The sequence below is a fragment of the Haplochromis burtoni genome, unplaced genomic scaffold, assembly GCF_018398535.1.
Source record: "Haplochromis burtoni strain Fernald_Lab_line unplaced genomic scaffold, NCSU_Asbu1 Contig_22, whole genome shotgun sequence".
Taxonomy (NCBI): Eukaryota; Metazoa; Chordata; class Actinopteri; order Cichliformes; family Cichlidae; genus Haplochromis; species Haplochromis burtoni.
Window position 1 is genome coordinate 3,115,654 of NW_024582383.1, and position 23,830 is coordinate 3,139,483.

The 23,830-nt window shown below is 42.4% G+C and overlaps 1 protein-coding gene across 2 annotated transcripts; it reads right to left on the reverse strand.

Moving 5' to 3' along the window:
• Positions 1 to 27: 27 nt before the first annotated feature.
• On the reverse strand, positions 28 to 23,745 carry slc18a2 (solute carrier family 18 member 2). Of its 2 annotated transcripts, XM_005917035.3 has the most exons (16): positions 22,227 to 23,745; positions 21,943 to 22,121; positions 19,807 to 20,140; positions 17,444 to 17,502; positions 17,267 to 17,350; positions 16,709 to 16,801; positions 16,283 to 16,372; positions 16,157 to 16,200; positions 12,984 to 13,044; positions 11,265 to 11,360; positions 10,175 to 10,253; positions 5,783 to 5,834; positions 5,246 to 5,309; positions 5,045 to 5,164; positions 3,705 to 3,838; positions 28 to 3,317 (listed from the first exon to the last, which is right to left on the reverse strand). In XM_005917035.3, the coding sequence occupies exons 2-16, from the start codon at positions 22,073 to 22,075 to the stop codon at positions 3,210 to 3,212; spliced, it is 1,551 nt and encodes a 516-aa protein (XP_005917097.1). In that variant the 5' UTR covers positions 22,076 to 22,121; positions 22,227 to 23,745; the 3' UTR covers positions 28 to 3,209. The 2 variants fall into 2 exon arrangements, with proteins under 2 accessions (XP_005917097.1, XP_042074644.1); XM_042218710.1 differs by lacking the exon at positions 22,227 to 23,745 and having other exon boundaries at positions 21,943 to 22,216.
• Positions 23,746 to 23,830: the final 85 nt, after the last annotated feature.

Below are 23,830 nucleotides of genomic sequence, written 5' to 3' on the forward strand. Positions count from 1 at the left end.
AAACAAGGCCATCAAAATGTAACAACTAATTAGTTTGTAGTTTTACAAACATTTTGACAAACAGCGCTATACTACAAAGAAACAAAAAATGATCTGTCATCTATCTTAAGACATAATCTCATGATGGTTCAAAGGTTACGGGGCGGAGCCAAAAACTGCACTGAATCCAGCTTGCATTCAATAATCATTTGCTGCACAAGCTAGTTATCCTGTAGGGTCAGCTACGCTGTCATGATACAGACGTTTCTCTGTCTTTGCTTTCAGTTGGGATGAATTAAGCTTGTAATAGAAGGTCAGTCCAGTTCTGCACTTTTAATATAACATTCACACCATTGCTCCATAGTGCAGTGGTTAACACATCGAGGTTCAAGAGTGTGAGGGGATACCTGCCACTGCCAAGACTGTCTGCGTCAGATCAAACGGTCCATCCGTTGTGCATCAGCAGCTGAAGGTAGCTTATGTTCTTGACCCGGTATAATACTGTATGATGTGCACGCTGTGTCGAGTACACAGCGTGCACATCATACACACTATCGTATGTTTTAAACTTTCTTTCCCTCTGTGAACGCTCTGATTTACCTCATGTCTAAATAGAGCTGTACAAATAAATTTGACTTGACCCTGTGCATGTGTTTTTATTTTCTATCAAGCTATTCGTTATTATCATTACAAACTCAGATGTTTCTGGGCTCACCTATAAACGAATGATGATTGTGAATGACATCCAGTCACACTGCGTCATGAGTCACATTCTGTACCTGATTTAAATGTGGCCACGCCCTCTTGACTCACGCCGTCATTGTCACTGCTACACATGAAGCTTACGATCTTACAATCCTGACTCACGGATGCTTGTATTTGCTAGTTCTTGTTGCAGATGCACTTCATACATACAAGCCAGCAGAATGCAGGAGCACATCGCTGCAATCACAAGTGTTTCTAGGTTAGCAGTACAGCACACAGCTGCTGCCAGCTGCCAACATATCAAAGCCAACAATAAACATGTTCTCCAGTATGCTGACCTAGTCCTCCGCTCTGGTGGAGCTCGTTGTGATTGTACTAAACAGATACAGCTTCTCAACACAGACTTCTTGTCTTTTCCATAACTGATATTTTGACACAGCACAGGAAGCACAGATGTAAGAAACAACATTAATGATGGCTCAGAAAGGCTCAGGGCAAGGTCACCAGGAAACAACCCTACCCCATACTCAACCACAGCTGGTTACACGCTTCTAACTGTCAATCAAAATGCTGCTGCTTCCACTATTGGCCACAATAAAAATCAGTGCAGAAACTGCATGCTGTTGTGTTGTCCAACAGGATCTGTATGCTTCATCTGGTTCCCTTCAGAAATGAATGAATTAAAGTTTTATTTTAAATCAGTTTCCTTCTGTCTGTTTTGAATTTTTGTTCTAATAAATATATTCCAGTACACATAAAACTCTGCGCCCAACAAAGTCTTGCAATTATGCATTTTTACACTATTTTAGAAAGTGAAGAGCTTACGGTTAAAGTCAGGATTGTGTCAGTGTTTATGAAGTCCTCCAGCTCATAGTCCCAGTATGCACTGAGCCATTAGAAGGAGCCCAGACCTGAGTCCAGTTAACATTACAAACCAAACTGTGTCCAAACGGACGTTGGTGCTCTTCGTGTGCCAAAACTATGACATATAACGAGCACTTCTCAGATGCCAGTCAGACTGGAACATGTAGCAATTTAAGGCAACAGTAATTAGTCCAAATCTTTTGCTGTAGACACTGATTTATTAATCAGTATGAAACTACACTGGCAGTTTTGAGGCAATAGAAAGCATAAAGGTCCAATGTGTCTTCTTACAACTCTGCTCTTCTGCCTACAGCGAACTGTCCACATATGGACACAGCCTTCATGATGCCATTGTTATTTTCCCGACTCACACGTAGAGGTTTGCTGTTTTGGAGCCATATGGACAAAAGTATTGGAATCCAGGTGTTTTCAGTGACAATGCCACAGGTGTATAAACTCAAACCCCTCCCCTCCAGAGTTAAGAGTCGCTATGGTTACAGCAGCTCAGCCACAGTGTAACAGGTAAAGTTACAGTCGGGAGTCACTGAATGCTACTGTGTAAAAATCAACACTCAGTAACTGGTTTCCATGGCTGAGCACAGTATGCAGGGGTAATGTGTCAGCAACACAGTACTTTTGTCCATATGAGTGAAATCAGTGCTAGCTAGAGTGGTTAGCAAGTTGCATCCATAAACCATATAAACTGTCTAATAGGCTTTGAAGGTAGGGCAGAACCCGGAGATTGGTTTCCATCAGAGCAGACAAATGCTTCACCAGCAGCATGAACAGGACCTGTGTAGGGTCGCCTTTCATCAAAGCATTCACACAATAATGTGTGCATTATTTAAAAAGTACCTCATACGTCTGTTGTGAATGAGGAAAATAGTTGTAAAGACTTTTTGTAACATGTTTATTTCTATTAGTAAGCCGACCATTGCAGACCAGAGCCCCAAGACGGGGTCCATGCTGTTGTGCTAAAGTATGCGTGTGACTAAGCTGTGGTATATGCTGGTAGCACTGGTGTAATCTGGACATGGGCTTTATTCTAATTGACTTTTATCATTGAAGGTTGCAGAGATTCTAAAAACATGCAGTCTCTGTTCTTGCTAGAAGGATAAACATGTATTGATAATGTGTTTAAGAATACATTCCTCATCTAAGTAACTTCCTGACACAGGTCATCTACAGCAGCGGTGCAGGGGAGGCCTTTCATGGAAATATCAAAAGAAATCGTCTGACAAATCCTCCTGGATTTTGACAAACTCCACTTATCGCACAAATCCCCATTTTTAATACCAGGTTACACACCTAAATCTGACACTAATACCCAGGGCTGTTATGTTAAAACTGAATGTCCAGTACATGGATAAAGACAGCTCAGCAAACTGCACCTAAAAGGTGTTTTGCTCCCATCGAATTAAGGCTGTTGGCTAAACAAAATACGTGCAACACAATGCGCTTGAGACCACAGATAAAGGACAACTTTGGTTTGCTCCAGTACAACTGCTAAGAAGACAGTGAACAGTGACGATTGAATGCAGGACATTCACGTGGAAATATCTTGGCTGTTTCGTTTCATTTGCTGTGATTTTCTTCTATTCCTTCTTTTTGTACAACAAAATAGATCCTCTGAAGGGTTACCCTGCATGGCTGGGGTCCTGTTAATCATAATCGTCATATTCTGGATCCATGTCTTCACCCTGGTAGTATGCCCCCTGAGTAGAGTACGATCTCGTCTTCATTGAACAGTTTGTGTCCATTAAAATCGCCTGAAATGACAGTTGTTGAAAAGTGTTTCAGTGGCTGCTCTTGGTTGTTTTTTTAACTGTGCATGATTTTGAAAACTTTCTGACAGAACCTGAATTTTGAAATTCACATATTGTACTCAAGTTGTGTAACATAATCACTGCATTTCTGGTGTTAGCTCAGGAGCATTTCTCTGTATGTCCTCGTGCTTTGTCACATGTTCCCTCATGGTTGTGTGCTTCTCTGATCTGATTTTTCTAGTTTTCTCTCTCAGGTAACGGCATTAAAACTGCTTTTTGAATTCATTCCTGTCTCCCGAATCGTTGGCTCTGCCCTTGGACTACCACACAGCTGTTTTGTGACAAATGTAGGAGCTGGCTGACTGTATTTAGGTGTATTTGGACTCTTACAATTTTCTCTTCTTGTCCTGGTGGGTTCCTCAGAAAGATGCAGAGAGGAGCAAATATTATATCCACTATTCCAATGATGGTCATCAGCCAAGGGAAGCCAATACTTTCAGCAATGGAACCTCCAATAGATGGACCTGCATCAGGAGAAAACGGACCACTTACTGGTTTAGTCTGTTGCTTTGGTGGAGTTCATCACCTTGCAGAGCAGCTAAGCGGTCAGATTTTATGTGGCCTGCCACTTTGTGTTTGAGTTGCTTTCGTCTCCAAATGCTTCCACTTTGTTGTCTGTGAAGGTTCTCAGTCATCCAGGTCATCGTAGTCTAAGGAGCTTGCAAAGAAAAGCGTCTGGACTTCTTTAAGTTGCTTGAAGACGCTTCACCTCTCATCCCAGAAGCTTCTTCAGTTCTAAGGTCAAATGGTGGAGAGTCCCAGATATAAACCTAGTGGGAGTGACCCCCCACAGAGGGACAAAGGACCCCTGATGATCCTCTAATGACCTGAGCCAAGGTGTGAAAGCGGGTGTGGCAGACAGTCACCTTAACGCCCACTCACATCCTGGGCCATCTGACCTCAGGAAATCACATGATAGGGTGGGGCCAGGTTTCACAGCTCACCCGAAACTCTGGCTGATTGGGACCCACACCCGTCTTCACACCTTGGCTCAGGCGATTAGAGGATCATCATGGGTCCTTTTGTCCCTCTGTGGGGGGAAAATCCCACAGGGTTTAAATCTGGGACTCTCCACCATTTGACCTTAGAACTGAAGAAGCTTCTGGGATGAGAGGTGAAACGTCTTCAAGCAACTTAAAGAAGTCCAGACGCTTTTCTTTCCAAGCTCCTTAGACCTTCCACTTTGTTATAACAGTCGTGCAGAATATTTAGTAGTGAGGAAATTTCACGAGTGGAGCTGTTGCACAGGTGGAACACTATCATGGTACCATGCTTGAGTTACTGAGTTCCTGAGAATGACCCATTCTATCACAGATGTTTGTAGGATACCTGTGTCCATCGAAGTGAATGCAACTCCTCAAAACAATGAGCTGATTGGGTGGGTGAGTACGTTTTTTGGAATATGTTATACAATGCTTCCACACTTAAATGTGAACAGCTCAAAGAAATCCTAAACATAAATAGCTATGGCATTCATGTCCACGATGTATGCATGAATGCCATGGCAATGACTGTAGCTGTAAATCATTTCCCCTCTGTGTGTCTCTAGCCAAGGATTAGTTCTCCACCATTACACAAGCAAGATGACAAAAGGTTTCCAGGAACTGATACTGCTATTTTAGCCCGAGGTTAAAACATATGGATGTTTTATGGCGTTTGCTCTTGCTTACCTATTGCAAATCCCAGGCAGAAAGCTACATCAGCAATCGCATACACACTTCCATAAACAGACACGTGCCGCAGGTCCACCAAGTAACCCATTATAGGCATCATAGAGGAATCCACCATGCCTGTAACACAATCATAATGCTCTTACATGATCAAAGTCTGCACACATTCATAGGTGGAATCAGTACACGTAGTAATCTTACCAATGGCAAAACCAACACCAAAGTTAGGAAGAATCAGACCATAGATGTCTCTAGCAAAGGGAACCTAGAACAAACAAATGATCATTTTAATGAATAATATAAAATATATAATAATCAGCAATTTTAAAAACAGTGAAAAAAGACAGTTGCTTTTAGATTTGATCATGGAAACCATTGAGAAGTCAGACTCCCATTAGCAGAACTGGATTTGCAGAGTAATGTGAAACAGGAAATCTGTGTTGTTTATCAGGCACATACACAGCTGTGACTCTTGCTCCAGCATTTTTTAGCTTTTCTAAATATAAAAAGTCCTTATCTGGTTTAACACACACATAAGGCACTACATACTGCAGTGAACATTTAATGGGTATAAAGTTACATTTATACCAGCTGGCTTACATGATGCATGCGTTGTTTACATTTAAAGAACAATGTTTCAGGTCCATTTCAAACTTTTTACTCAACAGGGCTCGTTACATTTCCCATAGGTGACCTCTGAAGTTATTCTAGTGATGTAGCTGACTGTCACATACTTACACATATTACACTGATCCCAACCACAACCATTCCAATAAGAGCACAAAGCCATCTGTAAGGGAGACAAGAAGTAGTCAGTCACTACCACACTGAGGAAGATTTCCTTTCACGAGAATATAAAATGTATTTTCCAGGCTAAACAGAACCTCGTCTGTACTTCCTCTTTCTTAAACAGACTCATGTAAGCACAAACCAAACAATGTCAAACAATGTCAAAGAATAATCATTGCAACCTCTAAGCCAGCGGTCTCCAACCTTTTTTGCGTCACGGACCGGTTTATGCCTGACAATATTTTCACGGACCGGCCTTTAAGGTGTGGCGGATAAATACAACAAAATAAAACTAGTACTGGTACCAAAAGAAAGAAGATTTATTCATAACACACGTGAAAAGACCCAGGAAAACCGAGTTAACGATCAAAACAATAACAAAATAACGCTGAATACCGATAAAACCCCTGAAAACCAGACATTTCAGACCTGAGCCTCAACTCTCGCAGCACGGAACCAAACGACTCACGGACCGGTACCGGTCCGAGGCCCGGGGGTTGGGGACCGCTGAGCTAAGCAATATCGATGCATGCTCAGTCTTCCATGTAAGGAAATCAGAGAACTTTGTTTTTCTTGGAGGACTCGATCCCTGGGGCAGGCCACAGTGATATGGTGTACACTACCAGTCAGATGTTTGGACATGGTTAATGGTTTGTCTTTATTTTACTACTTTCTACGTTGTAGATCCAAACTGAAGACATCAAATATTCATTAAGCAAGATATATGGAATTATGAATGTCATAATGGTAAATATCTCTAAACATTTCTGAAAGTAGCCACCCGCGGCTGCAAACCCTCGGCCTGCTCTCAGTGAGCTTCATGATGTAGTCACCAACATGGTTTCACCTCACAGGTGAGCCTGTCAGGGTTCATTTGTTGAGTTTCTTGCCTTCTTAATGGGGTTGGCACCATCAGTTGTGTTGTACAGAAGTCAGGTTGGTGCACAGCTGACAGCTCTATTAGACAACAGTTAGAGTTCATATTATGGCAAGAACCAATCAGCTAAGTAAAGAGACACGACAGTTCATCATTACTGTAAGAACTGAAGGTCAGTCAGTCTGGAAAACTGCTAATGTGTCCCCAAGTGCAGTCGCAACACCATCACGCGCTACAATGAAACTGTCTGACATGAGGACGCCCCGGGAAAGGAAGACCAAGAGTCCCTCTGCTGCTGAGGATGAATCCATCCGAGTCAGCAGCCTCAGAAATCACAGCTCCTCAGATTAGAGCCCAGATAGATGCCACACAGAGCTCCAGTAGCAGGCACGTCTCTACATCAGCTGTTCAGAGGAGACTGTGTGAATCAGGCCTTTATGATCAGCTGCTGAGAAACCAGGACTTTGTTTGGGCCAAGAACCACAGGAATGGACATCAGACCAGTGGAAATCTGAGGAGTCCAAATCTGAGATCTTTGGTTCCGCCTGCTCGGTCTTTGTGTGATGCAGAAAAGGTGAACGATGGTCTCGATGCACGGTTCCCAGTGTGAAGCATGGAGGAGGAAGTGTGATGGTGTGTGTGTGTGTGTGTGGGGGGGGGTGTGTGTGTGTGTGTGTGTGTGTGTGTGTGTGTGTGTGTGTGTGGGGGGGTTGCTTTGCTGGTGACACAGTTGTGGACTTTTTCAAAAATGAAAGCAGACTGTTTGTTTGGGTACGTCTTTCACCATCTTACAATAGTGTGATTGCAGCTATTCCCCAACACTCTCATGGCATCAATGCTCGTGACATTTTACATGCTAATAGTCACAGCCCATTGTTACTCGTGATGGTAGTTTCAGTCATTATGCAAATGTCCTGTTTATAGGTTTGGGTAAGCTGCTGTCAGCTGAGACTGAAGAGGTCACTTGAATGAGTGATGAAATGTTTTTCCCACTGAAAAAGGTCATTCTACATGTAGATCTGAGCAGTCAACAACAGCTCTGCAACTGATAATGAGAAGGTGGTGGAACATCCCAAAACTAGACTGAAGGAACCTGTTAAAGAGCTGAAGGTAGTTCGATAAAAATCCTGCAGTGCCTGCAAGGTCCCCCTTCTCAAGAAGACACATGTTCAAGCCTGTCTTGAATTTGCCAGTGGACATCTAAAAGATGTTCAGAGGAGGCTTGGGAGAAAGTGCTGTGGTCAGATGAAACCAAAACTGAGCCATGGACTGGGAAGCGTTAGATGAGAACCTCATTGCCTCAACCAAAAGGCAAGGATGGGTCGTGGGTCTTTCTTTAAAGAGCATTCTGGCAAAATCACACCCGGTGACCAAGAGATGTCTTACTGCTGTGTTTGGCTACAAGGGTTATGCTTGGAGATCAAGTTTAGACTGAAAAAAAAATCTAATTTCAGGTTTATTTATGTTTCGTCTTAGAGTCTCTAGTCACTGGTTTCAGTGTTATTTACGGTTCTTAGTCTTCCTGTTTCTGCCTCTGTCTGCCCTGTCAAGGCTGCATCTCTGTGTTATGTTTCCTGTTTTACTTTGAAAACATAATAGTTTTGCCTCTTGTCATGTTTAATTACTCCCAGCTGTGCTCTCCTACTGTGTCCCGTTCCCTTGTTCTCCCTGTGTATTAAAGCCCTGTGTCGTCCTCTGTTTGTTACTGCCTGCACCCCCCACCCTGCCTGCGTGCCCCACCCTGCCTGCACGCCCCACCCTGCCTGCGTGCCCCACCCTGCCTGCGTGCCCCACGTGACACCCATGACATTCCCCATGTTCCAGGTTTCCACGTGTTGTGTTCCATATCTCAGGTCTTTTCGTTTCTTTTTACTTGTTTCTAGTTTCCTCCCTGTTTAGATTCTGCCCCAGCAGCCATGACAGTTCTACAACTTTTATTTAAAGCATTTCTTGTGTTTTTGTTTTGTGTTTTGTTGAAGAAAAATATAGTCAGTTTGATGTTGATGCCAATTCTGACTAGCTACCCAACAGCGGCAAAGCTTTTCCATGGACTTACATTACATTGTGGAGCTGTTTATGTTTATCGGGCTAATGTGTAACATTAAATTGTGTCGTCAGAGGATCAACATGTTGTAAATGTTCACAAAACTCATTGCGATGCTGCTGAAGGCAACACTGTCCTGTTTAAGCACCACACTTGTAACTATGTAGTGTGAAATATTCAGACTGTGTCCAGAGTAAGATCTACAAACCTCCAATAAATATCAATATTTTCACTTCCACATAATCTAAAAGTTGTGAATAACAGCCACATGAATGACAGTCATGTCATCAAACCAGTTCTAAGGATTACACAGCTGGGTTGAAAACATTCAAAGAAGTCATGTTCATAGTAGAACAGATTGGGGGAAGAAGACAGGCGATCCCTTGGGCAGATATTGTTTTGTTAGCTTTTGAGCAGTCTTCTGTTGAAGGGCAGCGAGGGGCGTGGCTGTAGCTCAGGACGTAGAGCAGGTCTGCATGCCAAGTGTTGGGGGAGAGTTGCTATGTGACGCATCCATTGTAGTATAAATGTGTGACAATGTTTGAAAGCACATATGTGCTTGTGTGAATGGGTGAATACAAAAAAGTGTATTGAGTGTTCAGGTAGAGTAGAAAAGTGGTGTATAACAACCAGTGCAAAGTATTCTTGTGAGCAGACAACCCAATAAGAGCATTTTTGGCACATGTGCAGATACCCAGAGGTGGACCTGGTAGCTCCTATGAAGACTCATAAAAAGTACAATACCTGCTAAGTAACATAGCTGTTTTAACAATAAAATTGCAAGATGTGTTCAGTTTTCGGGGTGTATTCTTTGATTGTGCTTTGGCACACTAGTCACCTCTGACATATAATACACGTTAAATATTGTGAAACAGACTGTTTAAACCTCTTTTAGTGTTGCAACATGAGCTAACCCCAAGAATTCAAGACATGAGCTGCAGTCTTGTTGGGCACAGTTCTCTAATTTCTCAAAAGTAGCCCTCATGGTACACCATGTGTTTGTTTTCAACTAATCACTGATAATTAAGTCAAAAAACTCAAGAAGGATTAAATGTGTTGGATGCCAAGTAAAGAAAGACTAAAAAAAGTATGTAACACGTAAGATTTTTACGTTTAAAAAAACCATTATACATAAACATCGCTTGTCTGGCAGTCTCTGTAGTGGTGAAGTTAGTAAACTGAACAGGTGATGTTCCGACTTGGGTTATGGTGAAAACAGTTCTGGTGACTAGCAACAGCCTTAAAAGAATATAGCACTCGGGTCATAGACAGATAGATTCCCTGTATCGTCAAGGCTTCAATAAAGCCAGTCTCAGAAACACTCAAAACGCTGAAAACTCATTTAGAGGAGCGGAAACAGATATGACAAAGCCACCAGGAGAGAGAGAGAGAAGGAGATAAAAGTAATTTCCCTTCCTACCTCCCCATTTTGTGTGCAAACGTGCCAAAGATGTTGGTTCCAATAAGGTAGGAGATGGATGCTGGTAAGAAAGCAACGCCTGTGCCAGAAACAGACACACAGAGACATGAGAGGCTGAAGGTGTAGCCAGGATTCCCAGAGATAAGCAGATCTCTATCAATGCCTCATCACTGAGCTGCTGTACATCTTCTATTGTCCGTAATGAAGACCTGTGCTTTCCACCTGCCAGCATCTGACACCCTAATATCCTGTTCCCCCTCATCCTTTTTATCTGACCCAGACTTTATATAAAGCTGGCTGCAGGAAGAAGCTAATAACAGCACAGACTACAGGAAGTCTTGGTATGGAAACTATCTGGCATGATGGCGAAGTGGCACTTTTACACGACATCACTATATATAAAATATAAATGTAGTATATAAATGAAATTAAAGTTTAGTTATGTAGTGCGCAATCACAACAACATTCGCCTCAGGAAGCTTGTGTACAGCTACAGGTAAGGACCCTGATATAGAGACAGCCCTCTATAAGAAAGCCCTTGGCGACAGCGGGAAGGAAGAACTCCCTCTTAGCCGGGGGAGATCTGTAGAAGAACGGCTCTTCTGAAACAGGAAGCAGGTGACCATACATGCATGTGTGCAGATATTTACTGTGAAACAGATGAGTGGTGTTCACACAGCAGTGCAAGGACACTGTCTCTTTTCTCTGCCTCCATGATATTTGTATGAAAATACTACCTAATCATAATCATTGTATACGAGCTGTAAGGACTCTGTAAACAGTGGTTGACTGTGCTGTTACACAAAAATGATCATTCTGTTTGTGTAATTATAATACAACAGACCTAATAGACATTATCACGGACGTGTTAATTACATTTACTTGGGCGAGGATGCTCTACAACAACAGAAGCAGCCCCAGTTTGGGTTGTAATCATAAACTTCACCTGCAACACAAACTCAGCATTTACACCTTCCCAAGCTCAGTGGTACATGTGTGCTGTTAAACTGCATTAGGATGCTCAGCAGTGCCTTTTATAAAGGTGCTGTAACAACGTGTTTTTGTGTGCAGAGCAGAGCTTTGTAAATACCTAGCTGCCATTTCCTGGCACACATGGTCTCCATCATCCAGATTGGCACAGTTGGCTCCATCATGCCAATAGCCATATTTCCAAAACAAATGGCACCTGGGGATGAAGATTGAAGATAAGTGCGGCGTCAATTATCGTCTGTTTTTAACCTGACGTTTTTCCCCAGCTCCGACGTCCACACACCGACGAGCGTACAGCCTGCTTTCTTTCTTCCCATGTTGCCACATAATTGACATGCAGGGAAAAGCTGACATATGACATTTCACAGACACGAGGAGCAAACAAAGGCCTTACAGTGACAGAGGGACCAGGCTGAGTATGATCCATCACACAGGTCTGCAGAAACAAAACGAGTGCGTGGGGGGATTTTTGGTCAATGCGATGTTTTTTGGGTCCTGAATCCAAAAATGATCTCCCTCCATCATGAAGTTATTATTTTGCAAAACATGAAGAGCTTACATTTAAAAAAAAAGCACAACAGCAATGAAAATCAATATTTTAGTACAATGAGCTATGCATCATTGTTGTGATTTCTTACCTTTGGCTATGAACAAAATAAACCTGGTTGGATTTGATCGTCTGAGCTCCTCACACCATCAAACCCGCCGCACCCTCCCCCTCATTTCCTCCCATTTTCTATTTGTGTTTCTCTCGAGTCTCGCTCGTAGGATTATTACATTAATGTAAGAAATCTTTGTGGGATATGGGTTTTGACTCAAGTACAGGATATCAGATTTCAGTTTAAAAAGGGAAATTGTATGCTTAACTACACTAAAAACATGAGTTTTGCAAGAAAACTGAACCAGATGGAAAATCTATAAGAAACAGTGATTTAACCCCATGCAGCTTTGTGGTTGCAGACCCGTGTTATGAATGGAAATCACCCACGACAGAGTGTAAAAGGAGAGCGGTACAGGCCAACCTCAGAGTTTGGTTGGCAAAGGTCATATCTGAGGAAAAGTCCACAGTATACGAAGGACCAGAATGACAATAATCATCTGTCATATTCAGTCTTCCCACAGAAGCTGTGACTGCAGTATGTTTGTGCTTGTGTAACTTGTGCTTTTTAAGGTAAATTAATAAATCAAGGCAAATATATTTCCTGTATATAACTTCTGCTTCTACATGTACCTGGAAAATTTGCCTTTGCTAAAGAAATAACTGCTGCTATAATCAACCCATTTGTGATGTTATTATGACTACTGTAGGAGACTGTCTGACTATCGAGACAGTTATCGTCATAAAGAGCTCTATGCAAAAGGCAAAGCTCACAATTCAACACTGCGAGCTCTAATGCTGCCCGAGGATGAGTGGGCCAGCAAAGATAATCCATGTCAGGGACCGTGGGGGATTCTGAACTCCCTGGATGCCCGAACTGTATAAATGTACGCATGTACCCTTTGTACTACAAACATTACTACATCTCGACAGGGACATTCTTGAGCGCACCTATAAAAGCCAGAGGAAGTGGCACAGCTGTTTACTATGAGCAGCTGCATTTGCAATAAGGTCACAGTGTTTATTTTGGTGGACTGATTGTGCAGCACTCATCTCACAACACAATTTGGAGCCGTATTCTTTTCTGTGTGACCAACAAAGCAACTGCTGGCTCTCTGTTTGGCTGCTGTTTCCTTCTGTTCTCTTCCCAGTGCCATCAAAAACACAATATCTCACTGACATGATGTTTGTCACATCTACTGTGTACTACCACTCCCTTACCTGCTGCTATTATTATATATGGATCCTTCATCAGTGTCAGCAGTGGGGTTCCCTTCTGACTCTGTGAGGAGGAGAGCACAACCACAGAGTGTATGCAGAAAGCTTGGAGAGCCACTGCCAACACAGCTGATCATTTTAGTAAGCACAATCCTGATTCTTTGTTATACAAGTTCACACAGTTTAACTTAATTATACTGATATAGCTCCAAATCCCACCAACACTCATCTCTAGGTGCTTCGTGATGTACGTAATAGTGACTTCAGTTATGCAGTGCAACAGTTAGGACAAACGTTACCAACCACTGTGCCTAAAAAGTCTGTAATCAGACAGAGAATGCTGCAATCATGACAAACACTTACAAATAAGGTGAATAATATACAATGAATAAATGCAGTGAGCCTAAGTAGCTGGCTTCAGTCTGAATAACCAGTCCATAAATTACTACTTGGGCCCAGTGGAAGCAGTGGGGTTATTCTGCCTCGCTGCAAGTCTCCGTGGAGCCTTAGTGACATGTCTAAAGATGTCCCTCAACATTTTAGGAGCAGCTAAGGTTAGGAAAAGAATTCACTAATGAACTCAAGAAGATTCCACTGCTTTGCTTCCAATACTAGCTGTCTAGTTGGTTGCTATCTTCATTAATATTTTAGAACATGTGTCATCCATAAAGGCACCAACGTACTGTTCTCTCTTTGTTTCCTGAATGAGTCGTTGTTCAGTGTCCGATGAGTCTTAAACTCCACAACTACAAACTCTGGGTGAAAATGAAGCCAATGCTTCTGATTTCATCACAGCTGTAAATATTACAGGAGATGATGGAACATTGAAAAATGAGATTTTTCTGTAATGTTGCAGAAGAAGCTGATAACCTCAAATAAAGTGAAGAATGTCACATTCCTGTTTGATGCCCACATTTCCCAGCTTAACGTGCTGTATGATCCCAGTATGATCCCTTTATGATCCCTGTATGATCCCAGTATGATCCCTGTATGATCCCAGTATGATCCCTGTATGATCCCTGTATGATCCCTGTATGATCCCAGTATGATCCCAGTATGATCCCAGTATGATCCCAGTATGATCCCAGTATGATCCCTGTATGATCCCAGTATGATCCCTGTATGATCCCAGTATGATCCCTGTATGATCCCGTATGATCCCTGTATGATCCCAGTATGATCCCTGTATGATCCCTGTATGATCCCAGTATGATCCCAGTATGATCCCTGTATGATCCCAGTATGATCCCTGTATGATCCCTGTATGATCCCTGTATGATCCCATGTATGATCCCAGTATGATCCCTGTATGATCCCAGTATGATCCCTGTATGATCCCTTAGTATGATCCCTGTATGATCCCAGTATGATCCCAGTATGATCCCAGTATGATCCCATGTATGATCCCTGTATGATCCCAGTATGATCCCTGTATGATCTCCAGTATGATCCCTGTATGATCCCTGTATGATCCCAGTATGATCCCTGTATGATCCCTGTATGATCCCAGTATGATCCCTGTATGATCCCTGTATGATCCCAGTATGATCCCAGTATGATCCCTGTATGATCCCAGTATGATCCCTGTATGATCTCAGTATGATCCCAGTATGATCCCTGTATGATCCCAGTATGATCCCTAGTATGATCCCAGTATGATCCCTGTATGATCCCTGTATGATCCAGTATGATCCCTGTATGATCCCAGTATGATCCCTGTATGATCCCAGTATGATCCCAGTATGATCCCAGTATGATCCCAGTATGATCCCAGTATGATCCCAGTATGATCCCAGTATGATCCCAGTATGATCCCAGTATGATCCCTGTATGATCCCTGTATGATCCCAGTATGATCCAGTATGATCCCTGTATGATCCCAGTATGATCCCTGTATGATCCCTGTATGATCCCAGTATGATCCCTGTATGATCCCAGTATGATCCCTGTATGATCCCAGTATGATCCCAGTATGATCCCAGTATGATCCCAGTATGATCCCTGTATGATCTCAATGATCCCAGTATGATCCCAGTATGATCCCAGTATGATCCCAGTATGATCCCTGTATGATCCCAGTATGATCCCTGTATGATCTCAGTATGATCCCATGTATGATCCCAGTATGATCTCAGTATGATCCCAGTATGATCCCAGTATGATCCCAGTATGATCCCAGTATGATCCCTGTATGATCCCTGTATGATCCCAGTATGATCCCTGTATGATCCCTAGTATGATCCCTGTATGATCCCTGTATGATCCCAGTATGATCAGTATGATCCCTGTATGATCCCAGTATGATCCCTGTATGATCCCTGTATGATCCCTGTATGATCCCAGTATGATCCCTGTATGATCCCAGTATGATCCCAGTATGATCCCTGTATGATCCCAGTATGATCCCTGTATCCCTGTATGATCCCAGTATGATCCCTGTATGATCCCTGTATGATCCCAGTATGATCCCTGTATGATCCCAGTATGATCCCTGTATGATCCCTGTATGATCCCAGTATGATCCCTGTATGATCCCTGTATGATCCCTGTATGATCCCGTATGATCCCAGTATGATCCCAGTATGATCCCTGTATGATCCCTGTATGATCCCAGTATGATCCCTAGTATGATCCCTAGTATGATCCCTGTATGATCCCAGTATGATCCCAGTATGATCCCAGTATGATCCCTGTATGGATGCATGCAAGTCTTTTTCCTTTCTTTGTGGTTCCAGGATTGAGCCACATGTTTCCCTTTCTTGACCTCTGCAGTGAGGGAAACTGCATTTCTTTTGTGTTTCCTTTTTTGTCATCAGGAAAAACTTAAATTGCAATTTCATAGACATATGATGACATCAGAGATCGTTACCATCCATTGTGGCTAAAGGTGGAAGTGGACATGAGGCTCCTGGACATTTTTTACAGTAAAAGAAGGTTTCATAAATATAATTAAAATAACGTATTCTGATTATGGCCCTGTGTGTATGCACACAGTCTGAACATGCATGTCCACAGGGTGGAGCAGGTGTTATGTTGCGTGTCTCGCAGCTTCTCTGTTCTCACTCCATGCTGTGTATTTACTGAAATAGCCTTTAGCATGTTCTACAGCTGTAAAGGTCGTCTTAATGGAGGCAGATCATTTACAGGAAATGAGTTATCAAAGTAGGGACACTCACCTCTGGTGTCACCTTGGTGGGCTGAAGAATAAAAAGCTGCAGAGCTGTGAAGACAGTGATGTAAATCGCTATCAGAGATTAGCAGGCACGACTTAGTTTGGATACAAAGAAGCAACACAACTGTACCTCCATCAAACAGAGCCAGGAATGCCAAAATAAGGAAAGGAGCTGTTTTCCCAACAAACTCATACATCACACTGCCAAATGGGGGTCCAACTGTGAAGAAAAGGCTGAATGGTGAGTAATGGACAAATCCACAGTGCACTCAGGATGCCACAAAGCTCAGGCTGTGTCTGCTTATTTCTTTATTTCCTGTGTAGAAATGACAGCTTCTCTGTTGTCATCAATTATTTATGCATCAGTAGAAGCTGCAGCATACAATGTTCAGCCTCAGTTCACATGTGAATGCAACACTGCAGCAATTGTCAGACAAAGCAGACTTTATATGTGTTTTTATTGTGCTGCCATTTATTTGGAGTTTTATGTAAAGATCCGGTGAATATTTCAGATTTGGTGTCTTTACAGAGTAACTGAAAAGCTACACACACATACCTAACACTCCTAATGCCAAACCTCCCAAGGCAATGCCAATGGCATGACCTCTCTCCTCGTCATCTGTGTACACACTGGCGAGCATTCCCATCCCTGAAAAACACACAGTTGTACGGATCAGGCGATGGAAATTCAGAACAGGCAGAAAAAGATCAGAACGTGTTTGTTTCAGCAGGAGCGCTGCAGGCCAATGTGTGCGACATGCAACACACAGGCCATTGTACTGTTGCTCTATAAGCGCAGGAAACAACAGCTGCTCAGTGAAACTGCATGGCTCACAATAGAGTTGTTGGGCACAGATCTGTTGGAGCGCTGAGCGCACATCAGATTATAACTCCATCATTTGTTTTATGTCATCTTCCAGTTTAATCTAGTTTATTATCAAGTCAATGATGATCTGTTCTCACACCCAAACAAGATGTTGCAGATATGCTTCAGGCCTTCAAACAGACAGTTTCCTGTAAGTCCACAATGGGACGATGATCTTAAATAGAGGGGCTCTACACAATGAATGAATACAGAACAGTGAATATTTAAAGACTGCTGAGGAGATCATACCCGCCACAGATGAGCAGGACGAACCCACGCCTTGAAGCGATCTGGCCACAAACAGCAGAGCGTAGCTCGATGAGAAGGCAAACACTTCACAACAGGACAACAACACAAACAAAGAACCATCAGACATGATGCAAAACTGCTGCTTCTCATCGTGAACATTTGTTTGCTGGAACTTACTGATAGTAGAGATGAACATTATACAGAAGCCAGCAAATATGGGAAGCTGGTATCCTATCCTGAAGGGCCACAGAGGATAAAAGGCAGACATTAGAAATGTCCAACATGAGTCTTTATCTTTAGCTTAGAAAAGAGACATTTATAACAATATCAGTGGAAGATGATTCGGTCACAGCTGCAGAAATTCATGAGAATAAAGAAAGAAAGCATTGGATTGATGGACAGTTATTAAATGAGTGAGAGTGTGGTCCAAAACAGCACGTAGCACAATAATGTAATATCATTAATAAACTTGATAGATAGCAAAGGATTTGACAAACCCTAAGCTACTTTTGCATGTGGCGTTCTCTTTTAAATGTTAGCCTGTTAACCAGAACAGTGGAGGAAGATTAGAAGGCTGAAAGCTGCCATCCGCATCAAAACAAAATCATAGCTTAGATACCTGACATGCTTGACTGGCCTTGTATTGTCCTCCGTCAGCAGAGAAGGTGACTAAGAAGCCGTAATAGGACCACATTCTTTGCTTCAATTACAGCATATGTGGGTGTCTGTATGAGACACTAAATGTTGCCTTTCAGGTGGAGTTACGCTTTTCCCTCCGCCCTCAACGTCTAATTCACCGTTTGGAAAATGTTCTCTCGCCATCAGCAGGATTTCAAATCATTCAGGACCGTTCAAATGTGGTTTTCACCAACATGATAAAATCTTACATGTCTCAGGTCATGTGTTTTATTCCAGTTTTATTCACACGCCGCGGTGGACTCTCACGTCGACAGCCGATGGATGGTTGAGCCATGGACATTTATGAAACCTTGTCTAATTTTAATGAAATTAGACAAGGTAATCTAACCCCATCAGTTGCTCTGTAACCATGTAACAGAAATCTGGTTGAAGGCTGAAAACCGGGACCAGGACCAGGCTGGACTGTAAATAAAGTAAAACTAGGACTTTACTCTGTAGAGGCTACACGACCGGATTTATCTTATCTGAAATCATAAATGAATTCTGCAGCTTTTCCTCAAGGGAGCTAGTAAAACGCCAGTTAGCGCAGCAGACTGTTGCACTAACAGGTGTAAGCTGAGTTTGAGTTTTAGGCACAGTCACCTCATGTTTCACCAAGCAGCTAATAGTGCAGTGATGATAATCTTTGCTTCTCACACTTGTGTTCTAAGATGTAAGCTTAACACTAGAGTTTGGTTCCTTCATCATGTATAACATCTGCAGCCGTGGAAGCTGGAGCTCAGCCATGGCACTGACTGCCCTTTACATTAATATCTTTCTCCCACAATATAAAAAATGTCATCTTAAAAGAATTTATTTTAATTCTTCAAGAATCTAAAAGATATTTTAAAAACCGGATTTTTAATGTAGTTCAAGGGAAGTGACTGACTCACTGTGGAGCTACCCATGTATGAACAATCAGACACACACGTGCAGGAAGGTTTAATCAGGAATTCTGCTCTATTTAGTTCAGTCGGACAGCTGTAGCTGACACTGCACCATCGAAGACACATCGACCTCACGCGTTCACCATGGTTTCCTACTAAGAACTTAAAATGGGAGTCTGTTCCTTCTCTCGTTTTAGATTAGACCATAAGTGGAATTCTACATTGTCCTCTCTTGACACAAATTTGAACCAAAATGTTGCCTCAAGCAAGCAGGAAGCCTCTACAGTCTGACAGGAAGCCAGTGCTACTGTCATCCTGTCGTCCTGTCCTTTGTCAGTCTGTCTTCACTCATCATTTCCTTTCACTGGGCTGGTTTCAGTCGTTATGCAAATGTCCTGTTTATAAGGTTGGAAACCTGCAGTCAGCTGAGACTGAAGACGTCACCTGGATGATGAAACGTTTCTCCCACAAAACGCTACGTCCAGATGAACAGAGTCAACTTTTGGAGATTTACTTACCTGGATGATGGAGCATCAAGACGTTTCCTTTGGTTATTTTCTGTCTTTTTTAAAAATGTTTTTTGCAACATGTTATACAACCTCTATGTTCTGTTACTCTTTTCGTTGCTTTCGCTCTTTTCTTGAATCTTCACAGAAGAAAAGAGCGAATTCTGATACACATGCATTTAAATCCATCGTCATGCTGTTTCCCTGAGTATTGTTTGTCATTTAAATGAAAGATAGAAAAACGTTTGACCTGACAGAATACACATAGATTGTACTTTAAGATGACAAACATGTAGGATCTAATTTAACTGTGCAAGAGATGCAAGAACTTTGAGTATGTTTTGAATGAATATTTGGCACGCTTCTACACAAGTGACAAGAGGTGTAATGCCTCCTAAATCTAAGGTGATCAGCTCAATGACTACCGTATACATTGACAAAGAAACACAGAGTAATTACAAAGACCTACCTGTTTGTGATTGGCCCTACAAACGGGTTGGTAATCAGCTGCACGGTGGCCTTGGAAGCAAACAGCATTCCTACTTTGACATTTTCATTAATCAGCTTGTTGGTGGAGCGGGGGCAGTCGGTTGAGTTTGGTGGGAGCTGTGTACCAGTAGGGGTCAGAGGGAGCAGGTCAGTAGTCCTAGCTGTGGTGTTGAACCCAGACAACCTAACAGTGTTATCGTATAAGGACACAATGCTTTGGAAGGATGCTGGAGAATCCTGCTTCGGTGCCGTGTTGTTCTTAAGCACGTCTGTCGACTCATCCAGAGTGTACAGGTAGCTGGGAATGATGGGAACTGGTGGGTATAAAGAGGAGAGACAGAACCAATATACTGAAATCTGACATGAAAGGCAGACTGATGCTAATCCAGACTTCATTGCAACGTCTGACAGCAGAGAAGAAAGTTAAGAGTGATTTCTGTAGGAACTGTACAAACCTCAAACTGGCAGTGCTTCGGCTGACACCCTCGAGAGTTTGTTTTTTTACATTTGGAAAAACGCTCCAAATATGAACACATGGAACCACTTTTACATTTCCAAACAAAACAGCTCCCGTGCAAAGCATTAATCCTGCTTTCTAACAAGGGGAAATCCTGTGGTTGCAAAGGGACACTGGATAGAGAAGACGGTCTCCGAATGATTTGATCTGAGTAACAGTTTCCTGATGTGTAAACTATGGTCCCCATTAAAATAGAAACGAAGGATAAAGCAGATTATACTATTACTGCGTGATTGAGAAGCTGCCAGCCAGCTCGTGCATTCACAGTGGTGCAAGCTAACCCATCCATCTTTTGTATACGGTCCATGTTTGAACTGCAACTAGTAGAACAGATTGGCAGATGCAAATTAGCCATTAAAACCATACAAACCAAGAGCTGTCACTAAATATTTACACATGAATTGATCAGGATCAACAACATCCTGCATGCCGTGCACAAGCTGGCCTGGTGTCACCTTCTTTCTGCTCTCCTCTCTTTCACTCACCGTGCATTCATGCCGCTCTTAAATGTCATTAACTTTGTGTCTCCGCTCTCCTGCGGGCTCTGCTTTGTCCCTCTATATCTTACTGTGGGTTGTAGCTCTGACGCTGCACCTTCTGGTGATCAGTCTCTGGTTTATCGGCTCCACCAATCATCAGTGCATTTGTTGTTGCATTGTTAATTTTTCCTTCCTCGTCCTGTTAAAAATATACTTTGGCTTGGAGTAAACTGGGTGTGTCCATTTACACACATTTATTGTTTTTACACACATTCGTAAACATGTTTATTTATTTCTTATCTGTATGTATTTTGCTTTGGTGACTGTTCTTCATAAACCGGACCTCGTATTTAAATAGTTTTGACTCTGACCTGTTGTATCTTGTTTTGTCTGCTTTGATGTTATTTGATTGTAATGCTGTATGGCATTAGCCAGGTCACCCGTGCAAAAGAGATGTTACTCTAACGGACTTCCTGGTTAAATAAAGATTAAATTAAATTAAAATGACAGACCAAAAATCGAGCTTTGCTATTAAATTCATAAAACGTGAAAATGTGCTCATGGAGGCTTTTATCCATTCTTCCCTGCACTTATGGAAAACTGCAGGTCTGTGCACAGCAGAGATGTGTGATGAATATGTTATAATTAACATTTAATGCAGCCAAACTATCAGTAACATTCTGCCATGTTGCAAAGAAAGTAATTATAAATAGATAATTTCATACATGTTTTTATTTGTTTGTAAAACAGCCCTGAAGGGAATCTAAATCTGTTCTTTTAGGAAGAGCAGGTCGTGCATAAGAAGCACAGGAAGAGATTTCCTCCTACAGTGTAACTGACATTAAATCCGATCTTTCTGTGTGTTTTTCTAATGGAGAGCAGTCGGACGTCCGTACATCTCAAACCAAACTGTGAAGTTAAACCTGTGCTATCAGCGTCTGCATGGCTCTGCCGTTCAAACGCCGTCATTTAATTGGATGAGGCAGATTTAGGTAGATATTAAAATGAAGTGCACAAGAAGCGCCTCTTTGAGACGTCTGACTGACAAACCTGACTACCTGTTGCACACAGAGAGAGAGCGGAGAGGAAACTTTACAGAGAAGGTGAGAAAAGCACCTACCGACCACCGTCAGCAGCATGTTGTCCAGAAGCAGAGCGACAAAAACAATGAAGAGAATCAGCTTCCTCGATTGTCTCTCCTCTCTGAGCCATTTGAGCAAATTAAACTGCCGGAGTGCGTCTAATCCCCCCATGGCGCAAGTCCCCGAAAGCGCAATACAATCGAAAAGGTAAGTACTCCTGGAAAGAGACACGGCAATGATGGGTCAGCAAGTTAAAATAAATATCAGCTCTTTAAAACTGACGATAAGTTAGTAAAAGAGAAAGTGAGCGCTGAAATCTTACCTTAGACGTGTAAGGACGAGCTGGAAGGCAAGAGATGGGAGGAGATGATGAGGTCTTTCTACTGACTGGACCCGCTATTGACGTCACACCCCTTTATGTGTAGATACCTGATAATACACTTTAAACAAAAGACACGAGGACGCAAACGGGACAAAGGCTACAGCTGGGCTTCAGGTCACTCATCGTACACACTGACTACTGTTCTGGCTCCTGAGCTAAGTAGCTACCACACTGCATGCATGTGTAATGGTGACAACAGCCGGAACATTAATGGTGTGACAGGTTTGCTTTCAGCGCACTTTATATGGCAGCATGTTACAACACCCTAATGTCAAGGTGCTGCTTCATAAGATAAAGACCCTGCTTTATGACAGGCAGCCCGTTTCTGTGACTAGTTGTGGGTGGCGACGTAAGCAGACACCTTAATTCATGCAAGCACGTTTTTTCGTAGCTACTGTTCACTCACATTTAGAATTGGTTAGCATCTTGCCCACAGACATGCAAACACAAACCTGCTGGTTTGCAGGTGACCTGCTCCTGATGCACAGCCATAGATCCAGCCCTGAGGTGAAACACTAACCTGGCTCTCCACTGCCAGCTGCTTCTTAGTTTATGTTGTAACTAATGAGCAAAACATGTAATAATGCATTAAACATGTAAAACACGCCAAACTGGACAAAGCAGAGTTTGTTAACAAATTCGATCATGTGGAAAATGCTTTTGCTGAACACAGCACTAACTTTAGCATCATACAAGCACAGATGGTGAACGAGTCCATATTGTCAGTGTTGCTATCAGGCACAGTTTATTGAAGTGAATATTCACACATCATGAACATTCTTGACTCATTTTACAGCTCGTGAAATGTAACATTGCATCTTTATTTGTGCTGCTTAATGTTCAGGCTGTTGGAGGACTTCCTGTGATGCACTGAGCATGTTCACAACATTCATTTTTACTAACCATGCCTGTATAGGTCTCTGTAGCACACTTTGTCTACACCCTCCTGTAGTTTGTGTTTTGTCCTGTTTCTGCTTCTTTCTTCTTTTATTTTCTGTTTCCCTCCTTTGCTCTCTTCATGTTGAAAGACAGACTTCATCACCACCGTCCGAGTTCTTGCTCAGACGGGATCATCTAATGATTGGGGTTCTGTCTCATTTCTAATATTATAGGGTGCTACAAAATATAGCACAAAACTGGAGCAATAGAACAAACTGAAACCAGTCCACCCATTTTCTGCAGTTGGTCCCAGCTGTAATCAATCACAGGGCGAGCACGGAGGCAGACAACAATGCACCTTCATATTCACACCTACAGATTAACCTAGAAAACTGGCACCAGACCACGACCGCTCCACCTTACCACTGCAAAGAGATGCAAATATTTACAAAGTTTTCTGTATTGCTCATGAGCAGCCACACTACGCGCTCTGCAACATGTTCTCTAACATGTGTCTTTTATTTTTCTACGCATTTCTCTTGTTTTGTATTTTGATTGTGTTTATTTCTCCTGTTTGATATTTGTTCCTGCTGTCTATTTATATTTTATTCCATGCATGCACAGACAATCTCATTGCACATGCACAATGACAATAAAGGGCTATT